This window comes from Rhinoraja longicauda, chromosome 1, assembly GCF_053455715.1.
Source record: "Rhinoraja longicauda isolate Sanriku21f chromosome 1, sRhiLon1.1, whole genome shotgun sequence".
Classification (NCBI taxonomy): Eukaryota; Metazoa; Chordata; class Chondrichthyes; order Rajiformes; family Arhynchobatidae; genus Rhinoraja; species Rhinoraja longicauda.
This window is the reverse complement of record NC_135953.1, coordinates 104,857,352-104,877,920: the sequence shown is the minus strand read 5'-3', so window position 1 is coordinate 104,877,920 and position 20,569 is coordinate 104,857,352. Positions and strand designations below refer to the sequence as shown.

At 44.3% G+C, this 20,569-nt stretch overlaps 1 protein-coding gene across 3 annotated transcripts in view; it reads left to right on the top strand.

The window, feature by feature from the left end:
* The window catches only part of psd3l (pleckstrin and Sec7 domain containing 3, like), a 296,641-nt gene that overhangs the window by 216,123 nt on the left and 59,949 nt on the right, over positions 1–20,569 (top strand). For 2 of the 3 annotated variants that reach the window (XM_078403848.1, XM_078403858.1), the window contains one exon: positions 11,950–11,993. In XM_078403848.1, the coding sequence (XP_078259974.1) occupies positions 11,950–11,993 (44 nt within the window). Of the gene's footprint in view, positions 1–9,677; positions 10,064–11,949; positions 11,994–20,569 lie in introns of those variants that run through there. The other variant, XM_078403865.1, reaches the window with a different exon arrangement.

Sequence of the window (20,569 nt, the reverse complement as noted above, 5' to 3'; positions counted from 1 at the left end):
TTGGAGGCTTCTCCAATGTCATGGTTCTATAGTTACAGTATTGTTTCTATTGTAACGTGGGACATTTGCTGTCAACAAAATTCAACAAGCGTGCCAAAATAATTTTTTTAACGTGTTGATTTTGAGATAAACTTTAGCCAGGACATGAGGGCTAAATTGCTTTTTGAAATAATACCTTGGTCTTGGGTCTATTTAAGAGAGCTGCTTTAGCTGAAAGTCGCACCTGAGAACAATAACTGCTTTTAAACTGTGGTTGCCTTTCTGAGTCACATCATGAACCTTGGTAATGCAATGGTAAAAACCAGAGAGGTGCTCTTGCTTTCCACTTACTGGGAACTGGTTTCGCTGTTGCTAGGAGGGAGAAAGAGGGATAAATAGCAGGAATATATATATATATATGTATCGATTCCTTGAACTTTTTTTTTCTGTCGTTTATCATATTGTGTACAGTGTACTATATTTACATATTCTGTTGTGCTGCAGCAAGTGAGAATTTCATTGTTCTATGACAATAAAACACTCTTGACTCTCTTGAAATGCAGAATTTAATGTGAATCTCATGGGTTTAGAAATGGCGGACCCTTGGAGAGTGTTGCAAAACAGGGAGATCGGAGAGTACAGGTGCATGGTTTCCTGAAAGTGGCGTCAGGTGGATAGTGTGTGCTTTCATTGGGAAGGGTATTGAGCACAAACATTGATGTTCAATGATGCAGCTGTAGTAGTCATTGGAGAGACCTTGCTTGGAGTACTGCATGCAGTTCTGGTCACCAAACCATAGGAAGGATGCCATTAAGTTGGAAAGGGTGTAGAGGAGATTCACTGGGACATTACCTAGGCTTGTGGGCTTGCGTTCTATGGAGAGATTGGACAGATTGTGACTTTTTTCTTTGGATCATAGGAGGCTGTGTGGTAACCTTACTGGGTTGTGCAAAATAATGAAAGCATGGATAAAGTGAACACTCACACTTTTCTCCAGGGTAGTTGATTCAATTCATGGATTGGACAGGTTTGGAGGGATATGGATCAAGCACTGGCAGGTGGGACTATTGTAGCTGGGACATGTTGGCCGTTGTGGGCAAGTTGGGCCGAAGGGCCTGTTTCCACACTGCGTCACTCTATGACTAATTCAAAAATTAGAAGGTTTGGGCTAAAAGCCAGAGGGGAGAGATTTAAGAGGGACCTTTGGGACAACTTTTTCATTCAGGGGGTAATCCTTTTCTGGAATGAGCTGCCAGAGGAAGCTACAGCAGCCGATACAATTTTGACTTTTCTAAGATATTTGGACTGATACATGATTAGGAAAAGTTTAGAAGGATGCAGGCAAATGGAATGAACCCAGTGTGCAAACTTGTGGTCAGCAAACAAGGTAGGCCAATGCTTCTGTACTCACAGCCCTGTAACTCTATGACTCTGAATGAAATAGAATTGATGAACGATTGTCACAATATTAAAACACATTTTTCTCAAGTGTAGCATATTGAGGTTATATTGATTATTAAGAGTGTGTAATCAAGGCCTAGAAGCTTTGAACTTATCATAGAAAGCCATGAGAAAAAACAATCAATAAAGAAAAGGAATGAGCAACTGTGAACCGAAATATGGCCTGTGTAAAACTACATTCCTTATTTCAGTTTGATTATACTTTGAGTGCACTAAACAACAATGTAGGAGTATGATTTGTGTATCATGAACGGGGAGCATATCTTTTAGAGTCATGGAGTCATAATGCACGGAAATATGGCCCAATTCCTCCATGCCAATCATGTTTTCTAGCTGCACTAGCCCACCTGCCTCTGTTTGGCCCATATCACTCTCAACCTTTCCTATCCATGTACCAGTCTGAATGTCATTTTAATGTCGACATTGTACATGCTTCTCTGGCAACTCGTTCCATATATGCCCTTTGCATGAAGAAAGTGCCCTCAGTTCTCCTGTAAATGTTTCCCCTTTTGTTTTAAACCTATGTCTCTAGTTCTAAACTCCTACACCCTAGGAAAAAGATTGTTTCTTATGATTTTGTATGCCTCTATCAGGTCACACCTCAGCCTCCTATGCCCCAGGAAAAAAAAAAGACTCCAACTATCCAGCCTTATAATTCAAGCCCTCAATTCCTGGTAACATCTTGATGAATCTTTTCCGCACCCTTTCCATCTTAATGGCATCGCCCCTACTGCAGAGCAACCGGAACTGCACACAAATCTGTGGTTTCACCGATGCCTTGTACAAATGTAGCATGATGTCCAAAATCCTGTATTTGATATCAAGGCCTTGACTTCCTGAGGTGGCTTTAGAAGTTTGGCATGTCCCCAACAACTCTCATCGAATTCAACAGATGTGCCCTGGAAAGCATTTTATCGGCATGCATCACAGCATGGTTTGGGAACAGCTCCATCTAAGATCGCAAGATAGTGCAGTGAATCGTGGATGCAGCCCAGACCATCAAACAAACCAACCTCCTTTCTATTGACTCCATTCCCACCTCATTCCTCCTTGGCAGGGCTACCAGCATAATCAAGAACAAGTCTCACCCCGGTCATTCCCTTGTCTCCCTGCTTCCTATCAGGCAAGAGCTACAGAAGTGTCAAAATGCACACCTCCAGAAACGCACACCTATAGTTTCTTCCCAGCTATTATTAGGCAACTGAACCTTTCACGACTCGAGAGCAGTTCTGAGCTTCTATCTACCTCACTGGAGACCCTTGGACTAACTTTAATTGGACTTTATCTTGTACTAAACGTTATTCATTTATCATATATCTGTACACTGTGGATGGCTCAATTGTAATTATGTATAGTCTTTCCACTGACTGGTTAGCATGCAACAAAAGTTTTTCACTGTATCTCAGTACATGTGACAATAAACTAAACTAAGATAGTGGAATGATTTTGAGACTAGAACTTTGAACGCATTGATTGAACAAAGATTGTTGCATTGTGCCCAACACCTTGGCCCTGACACACAACAGAAATGTTCTTTAGCTGACCTGATAAAGTAAGCACTTGCGCGTTTAAGCAGCCTTTGCAGCCACTGAAGAATTTCCACAACAGGAATCGTCCACTCGAGGCACTCTACCTTCAGAGCAGGAAGTCGTTGGGACCGAACTTGGCAATCTATGGTTCATGAGGCACTCATTTAGATCAAGCAATCTACTGCATTTGGCTTGGTGGAGCTAACTTTGTTAGTAATCAGCAGTACATTTCTTTTCAGGTTGGTTGTTAGTACACAGTGTGAGGGACACTTCTGTTTTGGTTGGAAGGCATAAGCCTGAGTATTTAAAGTATTTGAGATGTAAAGCACAATGGCATTGTAGTAAAAGTCAACTGGAAAAGCTTTACAAAGCTTAGGGCATGTAAAATATCCCAGACCTCTTGCCTGACATGCCTTCACTGAGGCAGCACTGTGATCAAACCTTCGAGTGATCATGTAGATGTCAAGCAGTGAGCTGCACCAAAGAGTCAGCTGACTGGCTAGTAAGCCACCTCCAGCCATTAATTATAGGAGGTAAAATGACTTACTATCTTCACATTACTTTTTGCTATTAATATTCTTCCATCATTACTCAAATGTCACGTCTATGGCTTGTATGGGTTATAGACTGTGTACCAAATTAATGGAAAACCTGATGAATTCGATTGTGGGAGGGGAATGGAAATTCTACCTTCTATTTCTTATTAAACATTACTAAAGAATAAACTGCGAATCAACCAGTGCTCTAAGATCTTTGATTATATGTTTGTCCTTTGCTGAAAATGTTTTGTTAAGAAGTGTTGTTGCCGTAAGCTAGAATGAATTGGAGGAACTTAATGGTATAAGACTAATGGATCTACTGAAATATGAACTGTGTTACTGGTCCTCATTTATGTAAGTTATTAATTCCTTACATTCAGGACTGGCATTTGAGAATGAAAATAAAAAGTGTTGGAAATACATAGGAGGTCAATCATCCCCATGGAGAGATTAACATTTCAGATTGATGCCCTTTCATCAACAACCCAGATCTGAGGTCAGGTCAGTGACCTGAAACTTTAGCCCTGTTTCTCCCTTCATAGATGCTACTGACCCACTGAATATTTCTAGCGTTTTCTGTTTTATCTCAGAGCATCTACAGTATTTAATTTTTAAATATTATTAAAATCTGATTTCAGGGGAAGAACACCCAAAAAAAGATAATTGGTAATGCATTCTTTTTATCTTTCCATGCTATTTTTGACACATCATCCTCCCCCTCTCCTATTTCTCCATCCTTTTTGTGGGATTGCCTTCACTTAGTTATGCATTAGGCTTTATACTTGCGACCATAATATTTTTAGAGCAGTGGCGCCTGCTCCTGAACCTGTAATGTTAACTCTGAGACCTACACAACCCCCCATTGACCACTCACACCCACAGAGAACCTCTGCCTGGGCTCCCTCCTCCTCCTCATTTACCTGCACTCTTTGACAACAACATGGACTCTTCTCAAACCTAGGTATACGTGTCCACCATCTTTCAGTTCCTCTGCAGCCTTCATGTTGTGACTATTGCTCAAGGTCCACCTCCTGAGCCTGTATTTTATCTAGTGGAACAAAGGGAAGATTGAGACCATTATGTTAATCCCCCTGCCCCAAACTCCTTTGCCAATTCCACCAATTTTCATCGCCTCCTGATTGTTCATGTTAAGTCAGCCCATTAGCTATCCTGGGCTAATCTTGATTGTTCATGTTAAGTCAGTCCATTAGCTATCCTCGGCTAATCTTGGTATTCAGAGTCTTTCGCGATACAGCATGGAAACAGGCCCTTCGGCTCACTGAGTTTGCACTGGTCAGCGATCACCCTGTACACTAGCCTACACACTAGGGACAATTTATAATTTTACCAAAGTTAATTAACCTACAAACCTGTATGTCGTTGGAGTTTGGGAGGAAACCGGAGCACCTGGAGAAAACCCTTGCAGTCACAGGGAGAACGTACAAACTCTGTACAGACAGCACCCACTGTCAGAATTGAACCTGGGTCTCTGGCGCTGTAAGGCAGCAACTCTATTGCTGCACCACTGTGCCGTTGCAGTTTCTGATTTTATTTCCACCTTTATTTCCATCTGTTTCATATCATCCACCTCAACCCTCCTGCATTAAACTTTTCATGCATGCCATCATCACCTCTAAATTCTTCTGGTGATTGTCTAGCTGTTTCATCTAGCCCTAAGGGATCCAAAGCTCTACCTTCTCCCATCTTGCACTCGGTCCCACTGAGCTATCAACCTGGCTTATACTGACATGCACTGACTTCATTTCACAATTTCGATTCTTGTGTTTAAATCCTCTAATTTCATCCCTTAACAGCTTCATAACTCCACCTCAAACCCTGCTATACTCCTCTCCTTATTCTTCTGGCACCTTCTGCATCCTCTCTCCTTTTGCTCAATGTAGGGTGGATGACCCTTCACCAATCTGCACTCCGCACACTGAAATCTCTCCTCTGTAACTCCTAGCTGTATAATCCTTAAAGCTCAGTGTGAAGATGCAGCTTTATAGAAAGACAGACATAAAATGCTGGAGTAACCCTGTGGGTCAGGCAGCATCTCTGGAGAATGGATGATGTTTCGGGTCGGACCCCTTCTTTTTTGGTCAGGCTGCTTTTGGATTATTGCGTGCAGTTCCAGTGGCCCCTATTGCAGGAAGGAGGAAGAGGCTTTGAAAGGAGTGCAGAGGAGGTTTATAAGAACAACGGCTGGATTTCTGTGGAATTCACTGCCTCAGAAGGCAGTGGAGGCCAATTCTCTGAATGCATTCAAGAGAGAGCTAGATAGAGCTCTCAAGGATAGCGGAGTCAGGGGTATGGGGAGAAGGCAGGAACGGGGTACCGATTGAGAATGATCAGCCATGATCATATTGAATGGTGGTGGAATGGGGGAGGAGAGGGTGCTGCACCAATGCAGGAGAGGTTTGGGCCCAACGGGTCCACTTAGTCTAGTTTCACTTTAAAATCCCCTGCTGCTTTTGTGGGATTAGAACTTAAATTTCTCAATCATTCAACTAGAACTCGGTGGCTCTTCGTCCATGAGGTTTAGTTTCTTTTTATTCACAAAATGCTGGAGTAACTCAGCAGGTCAGGCAGCATCTCGGGAGAGAAGGAATGGGTGACGTTTCGGGTCGAGACCCTTCTTCAGACTGATGTCGGGGGTGGGACAAAGGAAGGATATAGGTGGAGACAGGAAGATAGAGGGAGATCTGGGAAGGAGGAGGGGAAGGGAGGGACAGAGGAGCTATCTGAAGTTGGAGAAGTCGACGTTCATACCACCGGGCCGCAAACTGCCCAGGCGAAATATGAGGTGCTGCTCCTCCAATTTCCGGCGGGCCTCACTATGGCACTGGAGGAGGCCCATGACAGAGAGGTCAGACTGGGAATGGGAGGGGGAGTTGAAGTGCTGGGCCACCGGGAGATCAGTGGCGTTAATGCGGACCGAGCGCAGGTGTTCAGCGAAGCGATCGCCGAGCCTGCGCTTGGTTTCGCCGATATAGATGAGTTGACATCTAGAGCAGCGGATGCAATAGATGAGGTTGGAGGAGGTGCAGGTGAACCTTTGTCTCACCTGGAAAGAATGTTTGGGTCCTTTGATGGAGTTGAGGGGGGAGGTAAAGGGACAGGTGTTGCATCTCGTGCGGTTGCAAGGGAAAGTGCCCGGGGTTAGGGTGGTTTGGGTAGGAAGGGACGAGTGGACCAGGGAGTTGCGGAGGGAACGGTCTCTGCGGAATGCAGAGAGGGGAGGGGATGGGAAGATATGGCCAGTGGTGGGGTCCTGTTGTAGGTGACGGAAATGTTGGTGGATGATATGTTGGATCCGCTGGCTGGTGGGGTGGAAGGTGAGAACGAGGGGGATCCTGTCCTTGTTGCGAGTGGGGGGATGGGGAGCAAGAGCGGAGCTGCGGGATGTAGAAGAGACCCTAGTGAGAGCCTCATCTATAATGGAGGAGGGGAAGCCCCGTTTTCTGAAAAACGAGGACATCTCGGAAGCCCTAGTCTGAAACACCTCATCCCGGGCACAGATGCGGCGTAGACGGAGGAATTGGGAGTAGGGGATAGACTTTTTGCAGGGGACCGGGTGGGAAGAAGTGTAGTCCAGATAGCTGTGCGAGTCGGTGGGCTTGTAATAAATGTAAAGGTTTAGTTTCTTATTGTCATGTGTATCGAGATACAATGAACAGCTTTTTAGTTGCGTGCTATCCAGTCAGCGAAAGACTATACGTGATGACAATCAAGATGTCCACAGTGTACAGATACAGAATACCTCTGGAATTCTTTGAGGATGTAACTAGGAAAATTGACAGGGAGAGCCGGTGGATGTGGTGTACCTCGACTTTCAGAAAGCCTTCGACAAGGTTCCACATAGGAGATTAGTGGGCAGAATTAGAGCACATGGTATTGGAGGTAGGGTACTGACATGGATAGAAAATTGGTTGACAGACAGAAAGCAAAGAGTGGGGATAAATGGGTCCCTTTCAGAATGGCAGGCAGTAACTAGTGGGGTACCGCAAGGCTCGGTGCTGGGACAGCAGCTATTTACAATATACATTAATGACTTGGATGAAGGGATTAAAAGTAACATTAGCAAATTTGCAGATGATACAAAGCTGGGTGGTAGTGTGAACTGTGAGGAAGATGCTATGAGGTTGCAGGGTGACTTGGACAGGTTGTGTGAGTGGGCGGATGCATGGCAGATGCAGTTTAATGTAGATAAGTGTGAGGTTATCCACTTTGGTGGTAAGAATAGGAAGGCAGAGTATTATCTGAATGGTGTCAAGTTAGGAACAGGGGACGTACAACGAGATCTGGGTGTCCTAGTGCATCAGTCACTGAAAGGAAGCATGCAGGTACAGCAGGCAGTGAAGAAAGCCAATGGAATGTTGGCCTTCATAACAAGAGGAGTTGAGTATAGGAGCAAAGAGGTCCTTCTGCAGTTGTACAGGGCCCTAGTGAGACCGCACCTGGAGTACTGTGTGCAATTTTGGTCTCCAAATTTGAGGAAGGATATTCTTGCTATTGAGGGCAGCGTAGGTTTACTAGGTTAATTCCCGGAATGGCGGGACTGTCATATGTTGAAAGACTGGAGCGACTAGGCTTGTATACACTGGAATTTAGAAGGATGAGAGGGGATCTTATCGAAACGTATAAGATTATTAAGGGGTTGGACACGTTAGAGGCAGGAAACATGTTCCCAATGTTGGGGGAGTCCAGAACAAGGGGCCACAGTTTAAGAATAAGGGGTAGGCCATTTAGAACGGAGATGAGGAAAATCTTTTTCAGTCAGAGAGTTGTGAATCTGTGGAATTCTCTGCCTCAGAAGGCAGTGGAGGCCAATTCTCTGAATGCGTTCAAGAGAGAGCTAGATAGAGCTCTTAAGGATAGCGAAGTCAGGGGATATGGGGAGAAGGCAGGAACGGGGTACTGATTGAGAATGATCAGCCATGATCACATGGAATGGCGGTGCTGGCTCGAAGGACCGAATGGCCTACTCCTGCACCTATTGTCTGTTGTCTAAAGGGAATGACATTTAGTGCAAGATAAATTCCATTAAAGTACGATTAAAGATAGTCCAAGGATCTCCAATGATTTGTTGGTGGGTCAGCACTGTTCTCTAGTTGGTGATAGGATGGTTCAGTTGCCTGAAAACAGCTGGGAAGAAACTGTCCCTGAATCTGAAGGTGTGCGTTTTCACACTTCTGTACTTCTTTCCTGATGGGGGAGGGGAGAAGAGGGAGTGACCGGTGGGTGAGACTGGTCCTTGATTATGCTGAAGATAGACACAAAAAGCTGGAGCAACTCAGCGGGACAGGCAGCATCTCTGGAGAGAAGGAATGGGTGACATTTCGGGTCATCGATTCCTTCTCTCCGGAGATGCTGCCTGTCCCGCTGTGTTACTCCAGCTTCTTGTGTCTATCTTCGGTTTAAATCAACATCCACAGTTCCTTCTTGCACACATTGTTTATACTGGTTGCCTTGTCGTGGCAGAAAAATCTAGCCACCTTGCAACAGTACCCGTGATCTCCAACTTCTCCTTCTCTGAAAGGGGAAAATAGTTACAGAATCTAGTTTCCTAAATAAAATCTATATGGTTTGCAGAACAACATTTGCTATTGAACGTAATTTCTATCATTTCAAGACAATGTAAAAAAAAAAATCAGGATTCATTAGTGGGAAGAAGTTTCAAGTGCGAGAGGGGGAGAGTGACGTGGGTAGGTTGCCCTTCTCAGCATGAAAATAAAACTTAAAACAGCAAAGCCCATCCCATTTTAGGGGCTCCCTGTCAGCAGGTTTCCATGTCTTTAGTGCTCTGATCCGATTTTTAAATAAAAGGCTAAAAATCCCCCTGGTTATAACCTGACATAAACATCTCAGCTATTTGCAGGTGGTCAGATTAATGCAGGTTTTATGTCCCATGTACTGTTACTTCTTTTAATTCAGGCTCGGTTTAGTTCCCAAAGTGAGCTGAATGTCTATAGCAATCTTTATTTGTAGTATTTCAATGCCCACCTTTAATGAGCTTGCAGCTCAATAATCGAGAAACAGTGATGTTGCTATTTTGAATACAAATGATCTGCTCGTCTGGCTCTTTGCCATTGGCTTGGACCATTCAGGGGATGGTTTTTGTGTGTGTGTGTGTGTGTGTGCGCGCGTGTGACTTAAAACCCCGCATGTGAGCCTATACTGAAACAGCAGTCCAAACATGAACAGTGTGGGAAATAGCTGAGAGAGGCAGGCACAGTTTCCCATTCTGAAGCTGGAGGACTCTCGTGCTGTGAGAACTGTCTCTCGATCAGATGCTGATTGCTGAGCCTGTGATTTAACACGGTGCCAGCGTTTCCCTGGTTCCACTCCGTCCGTCAGACCACCGAGAACGCGGCAAGTGCCTTCGGGGAAATGATCGGCGTGAACAGCGTGCAAGGGACGAGCAAGGTCCGGGTGAAGAGCGGTGGGTCAGTCAGGTACCTGCGGGACGACCTGAGGCACCAACCCCGTCGCTCCAAGTCACTGAAGACCTCCTATTCATCCGAATTTTCGGCTTCCAATCCATCGACAGGCAAGGTACGCGAATGAAAATACAAATATCAGCCCGTTCACGGGGAGTTGCACAAATAAGATTTGAAGGCAGCGTGCAGCATTATGTAACCTCATCTCTCACAATGATGAGAACATAACTAGTATATCTGCCAATCTTAGCTTTTCACATATTCATGCAGCATTTTATTATTTACTTAAGTTTATTTCTTGTCTGTTGTGTATATCTCTGCCCCCTCTGTTAAAGCCTCTTGATTCTAGATTATCTGCTTCTCTCACGAATTGCTGCAATTGATTTAAGCTCCATACACACTGGAGCTCCGGTATTTAAAGGCTCTCATTTTCCATTTGATAAAAGATGCAGCCACACTCATAATTCATGAAAGGCATGAAATATTATTTCAGCTGTGATATTGCACATTGCTTCGAAGCATGAGTATAGTTATTTTGTTTAAACAGTCTGCTTCACCCAATAGTCCAGGGTTTAAAACAATGCAGTACTGAGTTACCCAGTAAAAATGTATTCTCTTTTGTACTGAATCTGAATTTCTCTTCGGAAGACTTGATAATTGCTATGGGGAATTATTGAGAGGAGATTTAGCCTCCAATTATAGACTGTGTGCAAGGTGCGTCTGTGTTTATTTTGGAGTACAGATAATTTATAGCATTCCTTTTTCTGTTGGGAAAGGGCTTGGACTGAAGCTGATTCTTTAATCAGTTCAGTTTCCCAAAGCTTTTATTATTGATCACGCGAGAATTGCCCATGCACCTCCGGTACAGACTCAAAGGCAAGCAGGCGTGTTATCTTGTACAACCGTATCGGTGAAAATAGGAAAGAAAAAGAAGAGCAGATAGGCAGCAAATTGTGTTATGCCTTTGATTCTCAAGTGTTCCCATTCAGTTGAACAAACTTATCAGAAATTGGACCCTTGAAAATCACTCGAAAATTAACTTTAGCCTCTTCTGGCTTCGACTATCTGCTCAACATTCATCCAAACCAAATTCTGTTAGTTCTGCACGAACAATGCATTTATTTGCAAGGTGTAGTTAAAGGGGTCTGAGTGTGCCGCAATTTGTATAAAGCTGCAGAACAAGGTAACAGTCAACAAAAACAATTGTGTTACGTATAATGGATGGAAAATCCCAAAGGCTCATTTGCCTAAATTTTGATCTTGACAAAATGCAACTTGATTTCAAAATTGTGTTTGAAACTCTGTCACTTTGGGTGGTGAACCAGAATGAACATGTTGTATTTTTGGTGTTTTAAGAGTTAACTAAGGTTGAGGGGATAGGTTGAGTTTAATTTAACCAAAGCCTCATGTATCCATAATTGCCTCTCCCAGTAATCGTGTGGACTTCTTCATCTCACACACAAAATAAAATAATTCTCATAACAGTGCACAATTATTGTATTAGTGACGTCCATATCAGCTTTCACATTGAGCCTCTCCAGTTCGATCACCAACTGAAGGAAAATTGGAGGGAAATGTATACAATTTAGATCTTTCACATGCATTTTTGCTCAGAAAAAATGTATAGCATTTAAATCTTTCATATTCATATATTCTTTGGAAATTGTGTATGATTGAATTATTTTGCATTCATTTGTGCTTTGTGTCATACAATAATTGTTTATAACAATGCTTTTAACTTTGATGAAGGAATGGATTTGGAACTGGGAGAGGGAACCTTTTGGTTTATATTTCAGTAATATTGGTGAGGTGTACAGAATCACATCATGGCAGTAAATAAATCCTCAGAGACCCTTGTAAAACACATTCCCACCTACTACATCTAATCAAATTATTATCATGACCTAATTTGCGTATGTGTCGGGAGTGCGGTGAATTAATTGATAGCTCCCTTAAACACAAATGCAATAAATTGACTTCTTGCTTCTGTTTACATTGCAGGCTTTGTACAATTCAATCAAGAATGAAAAGCTGGAATGGGCAATGTAAGTAGGGAGGATGGTGTTTTCTGCTAATGTGCTCATTTGGAGCTGTGTGTTGTGTGTATCTTTATCCTATTTTGGAAACGTGTTTATAATGAGGCACATGACGTTTTGGGTGTGACATTCTCCTCTCACATGTTTATGTAACAAATCCAGTCACGTGGGGGTGAAAATTGGTGACAAGACCATGTTAGGATGCTGCTTTGTTTTCTGATGGATCTGTCAATATGCTGCCTGTCTATTTCTTGTTTCTTTTCAGTGCAGTTAAGGCTGGGGCTGAAGATTTGTTCCGCTTTTGTCGGCCCTTGCGTAAGCATCAGCGCAGAATACCTTGGCCCCACTGTTAACCTGACGGTCATCTCATATTTCACTTGGGCAGCATGCAGCCCAGTGGTATGAATATTGATTTCTCTCACTTCAGGTAGCCCCAGCATTCCCCCTCTCTCCATCCCTCCCCCACCCAAGTCGTGCTAGCTTCTCATTTTCACCCTACAAATAGCTTACAAATGGCCTGTTTCCTTTATCATCGTTACTTTTTTGCATATCTTTCATTCATTGTTCTTTATCTGTCCACATCACCGTCTATATCTCTCGTTTCCCTTATCCCTAACCAGTCTGAAGAAGGGTCCCAACCCGAAACGTCACCCATTCTTTTCCTCCAGAGATGCTGTCTGTCCAGCTGAGTTACTCCAGCTTTTTGTGTCTATCTTCGGTCAATATCCTGACTTCATAGAACATCATTCACTGCATCAGTGCTATCACTCCAAGAAGACTTCCAACAAACTAAATGGTAAATAGGTTGTCGGTTTAAGTGCCACATGAGATGAGGTCATTTCACTTGAGGCACATTGGATTTTTGAGTATGATTGGAAACGCCCTATGACGAATGAAGATTTTACCATTCATATTAACTTACATTTTGCATTTTTATAAATTCTCTTTTCCCTTCGTCAGTTCTATTCAAAACTCTTAAAGTTTGCCATTTTGTAGCGTAGCTGGCATTTTATCATTGGATGAGATGAGATTAGTTTATTGCTATTTCACCATGATACAATGAAATTCCATCTTCATATGAAGCTTGCAGAGAAAATTGTATATATGCAGTGTGAGAAATATAATAAATATGAGTGCAAAACAGCAGAAAGGTGCAGGATTGCCATGCAAAATCCAAGTGGAGCAAAAGCGTATTAAAGTACAATAACAGTATCTCCAAATGAGGCAGTGTTAGGAGTACATGGAAATGGGATGTGAAAGAGCGATTGGTTCAGAAGTCTGACAGCAGTGGGGAAGAATCTGTTCTTAAGTCTGGTCATCTGAGCTTTGAGGGCCCTGTATTTTCTCCCGGAAGGTAGCAGGAGGCAAAGGAAATGGCCAGGATCACACGCATCCTCGACGATGCTTTCAGCATTCGTGATGCAATGCACTGTGAAGATGGGCCAGATGGAAGGAAGTGACGAGCTTGTGATGGACTGGGCTGGGATTTCCACCCTCTGCAGGTTTAGATGGTCAAGAGCAGAGCTGTTGCCATGTCAAGTAGCGGAGAGGTAAACTTTTCATGTCTTTGGAACAGAACTGACGAAGGGGAAAAGAGAATTTATAAAATTGCAAGATGCTAGTTTTGGATCCCAACCGGAAACATCACCTGTCTATGTCCTCCAGAGATGCTGCCTGCCTGGCTGAATTACTCCAGTACTTTGTATCATTTTTTGTAAACCAGCGTCTGCAGTTCCTTGGGTCTCCAGTTGCCATATCAGGCTGAGATGCATCCCATCAAAATACCTTCTGTTGCACCTCTATAGATGTTCAAGAGAATCCTCAAGGACATGACAGATCTTCTCAGATACATCAGAGAGTGAATATACTGATGTGCTTTCTTGATCATTGCATCATAGTGGAGGGACCAGGTTATGGTGCTGCTGATTTAGATGCTGTGAAAGTTGAAGCTCACGACCATCTGCACGGCAGCTCTGTTGATGAGAACGGGGTTATATTCATTTCCTTGGTCCAGTAACCGTGTACTTTGCCTTGCTGAGTATATAAATAAAAGATTTTTAAAATTGACTTTGGAGAGAGGCACCATCTCAATAGTCAATCAATAGTCAATAGTCGTTTATTTGTTACATACACATAAATGTGTAGTAAAATGAAACATTACCCACAGTTGAACAATAAGACCAATAAGATTAATCAATAAAAATGCAATAACACATACAATCACAACTAACACCAAACAAAAAGAAACATCCATCACAGTGAGTCTCCTCCAGTCCCTCCTCACTGTGATGGAAGGCCAGAATGTCTTTTTCTCTTCCCTGCCGTCTTGTCCCGCGGTCAGGCTGTTGGAGTTGCCACGTCGGGGCGGTCGGGGATCCCGATATTGAAGCCCCCGCTGGGCGGTGAAAAAAAATCCCGCGGCCTATTTCAGGCCGCGCCGGATGGTGAAAGGTCCGTGGCGGGCCGACCCAAGCCCCGCGATTCGGGGCGGGCGAACACGTTGCCTCTGCCGCTGCCGGAGCTCCCGATGTCGGCCCCCATCCAGGGGCCTGCGGGCTTCCGACGTCCACGCGGCCCGCGCCGGAGCCTCCGGAGACGAGTCGCAGCCGTTCCCGCAGCATTCGCAGGCAGCCAGCGCCGCAGGTGGTGAGTCCGGACCGCGGGCTCTGCGAACCAGAGACCCAGGTGGTCCCAGGTGCATGGCCAGTGGTAGGCCGCAGCGGGAACGGAGACACGGCACAGAACAAAGGTCGCGTCTCCGTTCTGGAGAGAGAATGTTACAGTTACAGTTCCCGTTCCCTCCCACCCCCCCCCCCAAAACATAACATACAACACTACATCATATTAACACTACAATTGAGACAAAAACAACAAAAAACACAAAAGACAGACGGACTGCAGGCAAGCCGCAGCTGCGACGGCAGCGCTGGCTCCTCACCTTAGGTGAGGTGAAGCTCCTGGGCCCTCAGTTAAGGGCTGGGTTATTGTCCTGACGCCATGACATCAAGGTCTCGATCTCTTTCCCGTACTTTGTCCTACCATTGCTATAGATCTGGCGAACAATGGTGGTATCATCGGCGACCTTACAGATCAATTCAGCCAAAAATATTCACAGCTGTGCCAGTAGCGTTGGGTCTAATAAAGATAATTCGTTCTGAGAGTTACTTTGAAATAGAGATTATTGACGGAAGACTTTCAGCGCCGGGACTAATGACTTTCTCAGCAGGGGAAAGGCAAGATAGTAAGTAGAAGTGATCATAAAAGGCGACTTTAACTGTTTCAAGAGGAGCTTCACCTAAGATGGTGCCTCTCTCCAAAGTCAAATTTTAAAATCTTTTATTTGAAGATTAGCTTAGCCTAATCACTTAGACAATAAATCTTCAATGGATTTTTGGTTCATTCGTCATCATGATTGCAACGGGCGTCTACCTCGCTATGCATGTGCTATGTTGGGCAGCACTGTTTTCTTTAGTTTAGTTTGGAGATACAACGTGGAAACAAGCCCTTCGGCCCACCGAGTCCACATCGACCAGCGATCCCTGCACATTAATACTATCCTACACACACACTAGGGACAATTTTTTTACACTTATACCAAGCCAATTAACCTACAAACCTGAACGTCTTTGGAGTGTGGGAGGAATCCGAAGATCTCGGAGAAAACTCATGCGGTCACGGGGAGAATCTACAAACTCCATACAGACAGCACCCGTAGTCAGGATTGAACCCAGGTCTCCAGCGCAGCAATTGCTGTGAGGGAGGAACTCTACTGCTGCGCCACTACTCCCTATCTTACTGCTCTTCTCATTTGCTGTTCTCATTTGCTGTTCTGACTGCCCTTATACCGTTCCCAATCATCTCATTACTAATCTTACTGCTGTCTTTCAGTAATATCATTAGTGAACACAGAATCTAGTTTCCGAATGTACATTGTGTACTTCTTCAGTCCTTGTCTCCCTCTGTTCAATGAAACAGTAGAATCCAGAAGAGCCAAACGTTTGTCCAATTCAGCGTCAGGAAGGTTGAAGCCATTTCTCCTGACCACTGTTTGGCACTGACCTCTTTGACTCCTGTGCGCTCCTGCCTACCCCGACTCTGTTGTACACTCGACTATTGTTTATTTGTTTGTCTGTTTGTTATATATACAGTGCCCTCCATAATGTTTGGGATGAAGACCCATCATTTCTTTATTTGCCTCTGTACTCCACAATTTGAGATTTGTAATAGAAAAAATCACATGTGTTTAAAGTGCACATTGTCAGATTTTATTAAAGGCCTGGTGTTTTGAGCAACATTTTCTCTCAATTAGTAGAATAACAGATTAGTGTGCGACTTTGGATCTTTCTCTACTCTTTATTTACCCTTGACAACAAGCTTCTGAGGCTAATTCCTGTTACGGAACATGTGAATTTACAACACAATGCCTTGAGAGGTTGCGAGTATAGCGAAGACCAACATTTTATCCCACAGACCCTGCTTTTCACTAAGACTCCTCATGTTTGGCTCCGCCCTTAGCTCAACCACTGTGCCACCAAACTTCTTGTGTCATTTAATTACATGTAGACTTGAGTACGTTATGATGTCCTATCAGGGTTACCTTCTATCGTGTCCTAAATTAAGTCCTGATCACCTGTGAACATTGTCCTCGGTATCTCTGCTGCCTACATTCCATTCAGTTCACTTCAGTGTGAGAATATATAACTTTATATGAAACATTTTCCCCTCATCTTTGCCTTCCCAAAACCCATCTCTTTAATCAACCTAATGTCTCACCACTCCTTACCTTTCTCTTTCTGATCTATTGTATATGTCTCTATGTGAGGCATGTTTGGAATATTTCTTGATGGCAATGGTGATGCATACTGCATTATTAATCTGTAACATCCTGAAAATTTAATCCTCTGCACAGTGAAAATCCACATATATCAGTGTTAAGTGTTATTGCCTCAAAAGTCTTTATTGATTTTTCAATCTGGTTAATTGACCTAACCTTATCAGATTCAGCATTCTGCTTCCAGGAAACACTTGCCAATATACGTGTGGCAGAAAATATTTAATTAATAGCTGTCACTTAATAATATCAATTCCTTCGTAAAGATTGCACCAAATGCGATCAGATCTTATTAGTTTTCAGAGATACAGCATGGAAACAGGCATTTTCCTTACTGAGTCCTTGCTGACCATTGATCAGCCGAATGCTGGTTGTATGTTATCCCACTTATGCATCCTACACATCAGCGGCAATTTACAAAAGCCAATTAACCTATAAACCCACATGCCTTTGGAATGTGGGAGGAAACCGGAGCACCTGGAGAAGCCCCACGCGGTCACAGGGAGAACGTGCAAACTCCGTACAGACAGCACCCGTAGTCAGGGTCTCTAGCGCTGTGAGGCAGCAGCTCTACCATTGTGCCGCCAAATCTGAATATTATTTATGTAATGATCTGTGGTGTTGCTTGACTGCACATCTCTAAGTACCAATTTGTTCTGCTATCCTTATTTATCAGGGTTTCACCATATCCAACGTATCTTTTAATATAAGATGAGCCCTCACCCTCCTGCTCTCTAAGGAATAGTCCTAGCCTGCCTCGTCTTTCACTGTAGCCCAGGCCTACAGGGAAACATCCTTGTCAATTTTCTCTTCACTCTCTCCAGTTTCATGACATGACCAAAACTATACACAATTTCCGAAGGCAGTATTATGGACTTTTGGGGTCACTGTACTCTGGACTTCTATGAATCCTCAAGTATCTCAGTTGTTGGCACTAAAATGTTCCACCTCAACAAGAGGCCTCTAAAATGGAAAATGCGTTTAATGATGGCACAAAGAAAGATTTTTAGATTTTTTAGATTTAGTAATACAGCGCGGAAACAGGCCTTTCGGCCCACAGAGTCCGCGCCGCCCAGCGATCCCCGCACATTAACACTATCCTACACACACTAGGGACAATTTTATATTTTACAATTACCCAGTCAATTAACCTACATACCTGTACGTCTTTGGAGTGTGGGAGGAAACCGAAGATCTCGGAGAAAACCCACGCAGGTCACGGGGAGAACGTACAAACCCCCTACAGACGGCGCCCGTCGTCAGGATCGAACCTGAGTCTCCGGCGCTGCATTCGCTGTAAGGCAGCAACTCTACCGCTGCGCCACCGTGCCGCTCTCTGCCTGCTTTGTCTCCCTACACCCGTCTTTCCCCAGCCCCATTCATACCATAGGAACATAATCGTTTTTCTTTGGAGTTCAGCATTAGTTCACATAGGCAATATTACACCATACCTTATTTTGGGGGTTTGCTCTCTGTAACTTCAATTCAATGTCACAGCTAATTGTCCAACCTTCCCCTTTGGGCAACTTCATTGATTCCAATTGAATTACTGGTTCCATGTCGTTGATATAAATTGTTAGTTCCCATTCCACCACTAATTTTCTCTCTAAAGTATTCTGCCCACTGTTTAATCAATTCTTTACCCCCTACCCTCGAATACTACTATTTTCATACACATTTGGGGCAATTTAGAGTGACCATTTAGTCCACCAACCCAGAAGTCTTTGGAATGTGGGATAAAACTGAGCAAGCAGGTAAAACCCATACAGTCACAGTAAGCACATCCAAACTCCAGAGGTCAGGATTAAACCCTCCCCTCCCCTCCCTCCCTCCCCCCATTCCCTTCACCCACCCCCCCCCCCTCCACTCTCCCCCTCCACTCTCCCCCTCCACTCTCCCCCTCCACTCTCCCCCTCCACTCTCCCCCTCCACTCTCCCCCTCCACTCTCCCCCTCCACTCTCCCCTTCCCCTCCTCCCCTCCCTTCCCCCTTGGCCCAACCGTAGACCCGTTGTCGGGCGGGGAGTGCCGTCGTGGGCGGGCAAGGGGAGACAGGGAAACGGCTCCGACCTTGGCCCCATTTCTCCTGTGGGCCTCTCCTGCGGGCCGGACGTGGAGCCGAAGCGTCTCCTACAGCTCGGCTGTGATCTACATCGAGTGGCGGGGACCGGTGGCGATGGCATGGACCCGTTGCCGGGCAGGAAGTGTCTCCCGGGGCTGTGGGTGGGTGAGAGTGGACAGGGAGAAGGCACTGACCTCGGCCCCATTTCTCCTGCGGGCCGGGCGTGAAGCCGAAGCCTCTCCTGCAGCTCGGCTGCGATCGGCGGCGACGGCCATCTTGTGAATCCTCTGCCGCCGCGCTGCACCACGGGTGGAAGGTGAGACGCGGGACCCGCCGGACGGGCGCCGGTCCTCCCGCTGGTCCTCCCGGGGGGGATGCATTTATTAACGTTTATTAGGTAAATTGTTTTTAAAAAGTAACAAAAGTGGGTTTATTCAGAACATGGGGGAATGGTGAGTAGGGTGGGACTAAAATTGTTACACTGTCGTGTACCGTTTTGGTTGTGTAGAGGGCATGATACACACATAAACATATACACACAAACAAACTGAGAGTTTTTGTAATATATATACAGATAGATATAGATGGGCTTGAAAGAATTTCAAAGGGTCTGCTTCTATTGCCCTTTGCAAAAAAGAGTTTCAAAAACTCACGACTCTCACAGAGAAAATAAATGTTTCACCTTTGCTTTAAAATGGATAACCCTTTATTTTTAAACTAGTGACCCAATAGAGGAAACATCCTCTCCACAGGATCTTAAGTGTCTCAATCAAATCGCCTCTAAGAAACCTTGCTTATCTGCAGAAGGGTCCTGACCCAAAACATCCCTCCACGGATGCTGACTGGCCCACTGAGTTCCTCCAACACTATGTTTTTCTCAAGATTCCAGCATCTGCAGTTCCTTGTGTTTCTTGTCTGTATAAGCCTTCTTCAGAAGACAACCAACCATTCTGCCAACCATTATGCTTCTGCAAGTAAGAATTTTATTGTTCTGTTATGGGTGCCTTTGCCAATAAAACACTCTTGATTCTTGACCATTCCAGGCATTGGTCCGACAAATCTTTGCTGAATTGTTGCCAACACATGAGCAACCTTCCCTGCTGTGGCAACCAATCCAAGGATGTTCTCAAAGGTCTCTGGGTTACTAGTGTTGCGGATGGAATCCATTACATAGATTAGTGGATGGAAGTCTGATAAGACAAGAGACTGCATGCAGATGCTGGAATCTCTGAACTGAATCTCTGCCGTAGACCAGGGACAACTATATTTAAACATAATCCTCATATCTTTTTGAATTTATAGCACCTATTTAATTGCACAGATCACTCACATCGCCGTTGCTATGGAAATCTCCATAATGATTAAGAAATCCTTAGTCGGTGAAATCTTGTTCTCTGTCTTCGAGCATCGCCATTTGAGAAGCTTTGATATTTTGCGGAGTGTAGGTTGGGTTTTTTTCACAAACAACAGGGGAAGTAAAAAGATCACTGTAATCACCAATTTCAGTCCCGATTTTAACATTTCACTCCCAATTTTAAATTCTCATTAATCCCACAAAACCATATCTGGTCGACTCACCAATGTTTACATCGGATTTCTCAAGAGTCCTTTGATCTGATCCTTAGCTGGATCCCATTCAACATTTGAGTGACGATAGACACAAAGTGCTGGAGTAACTCAGCGGGTCAGGAAT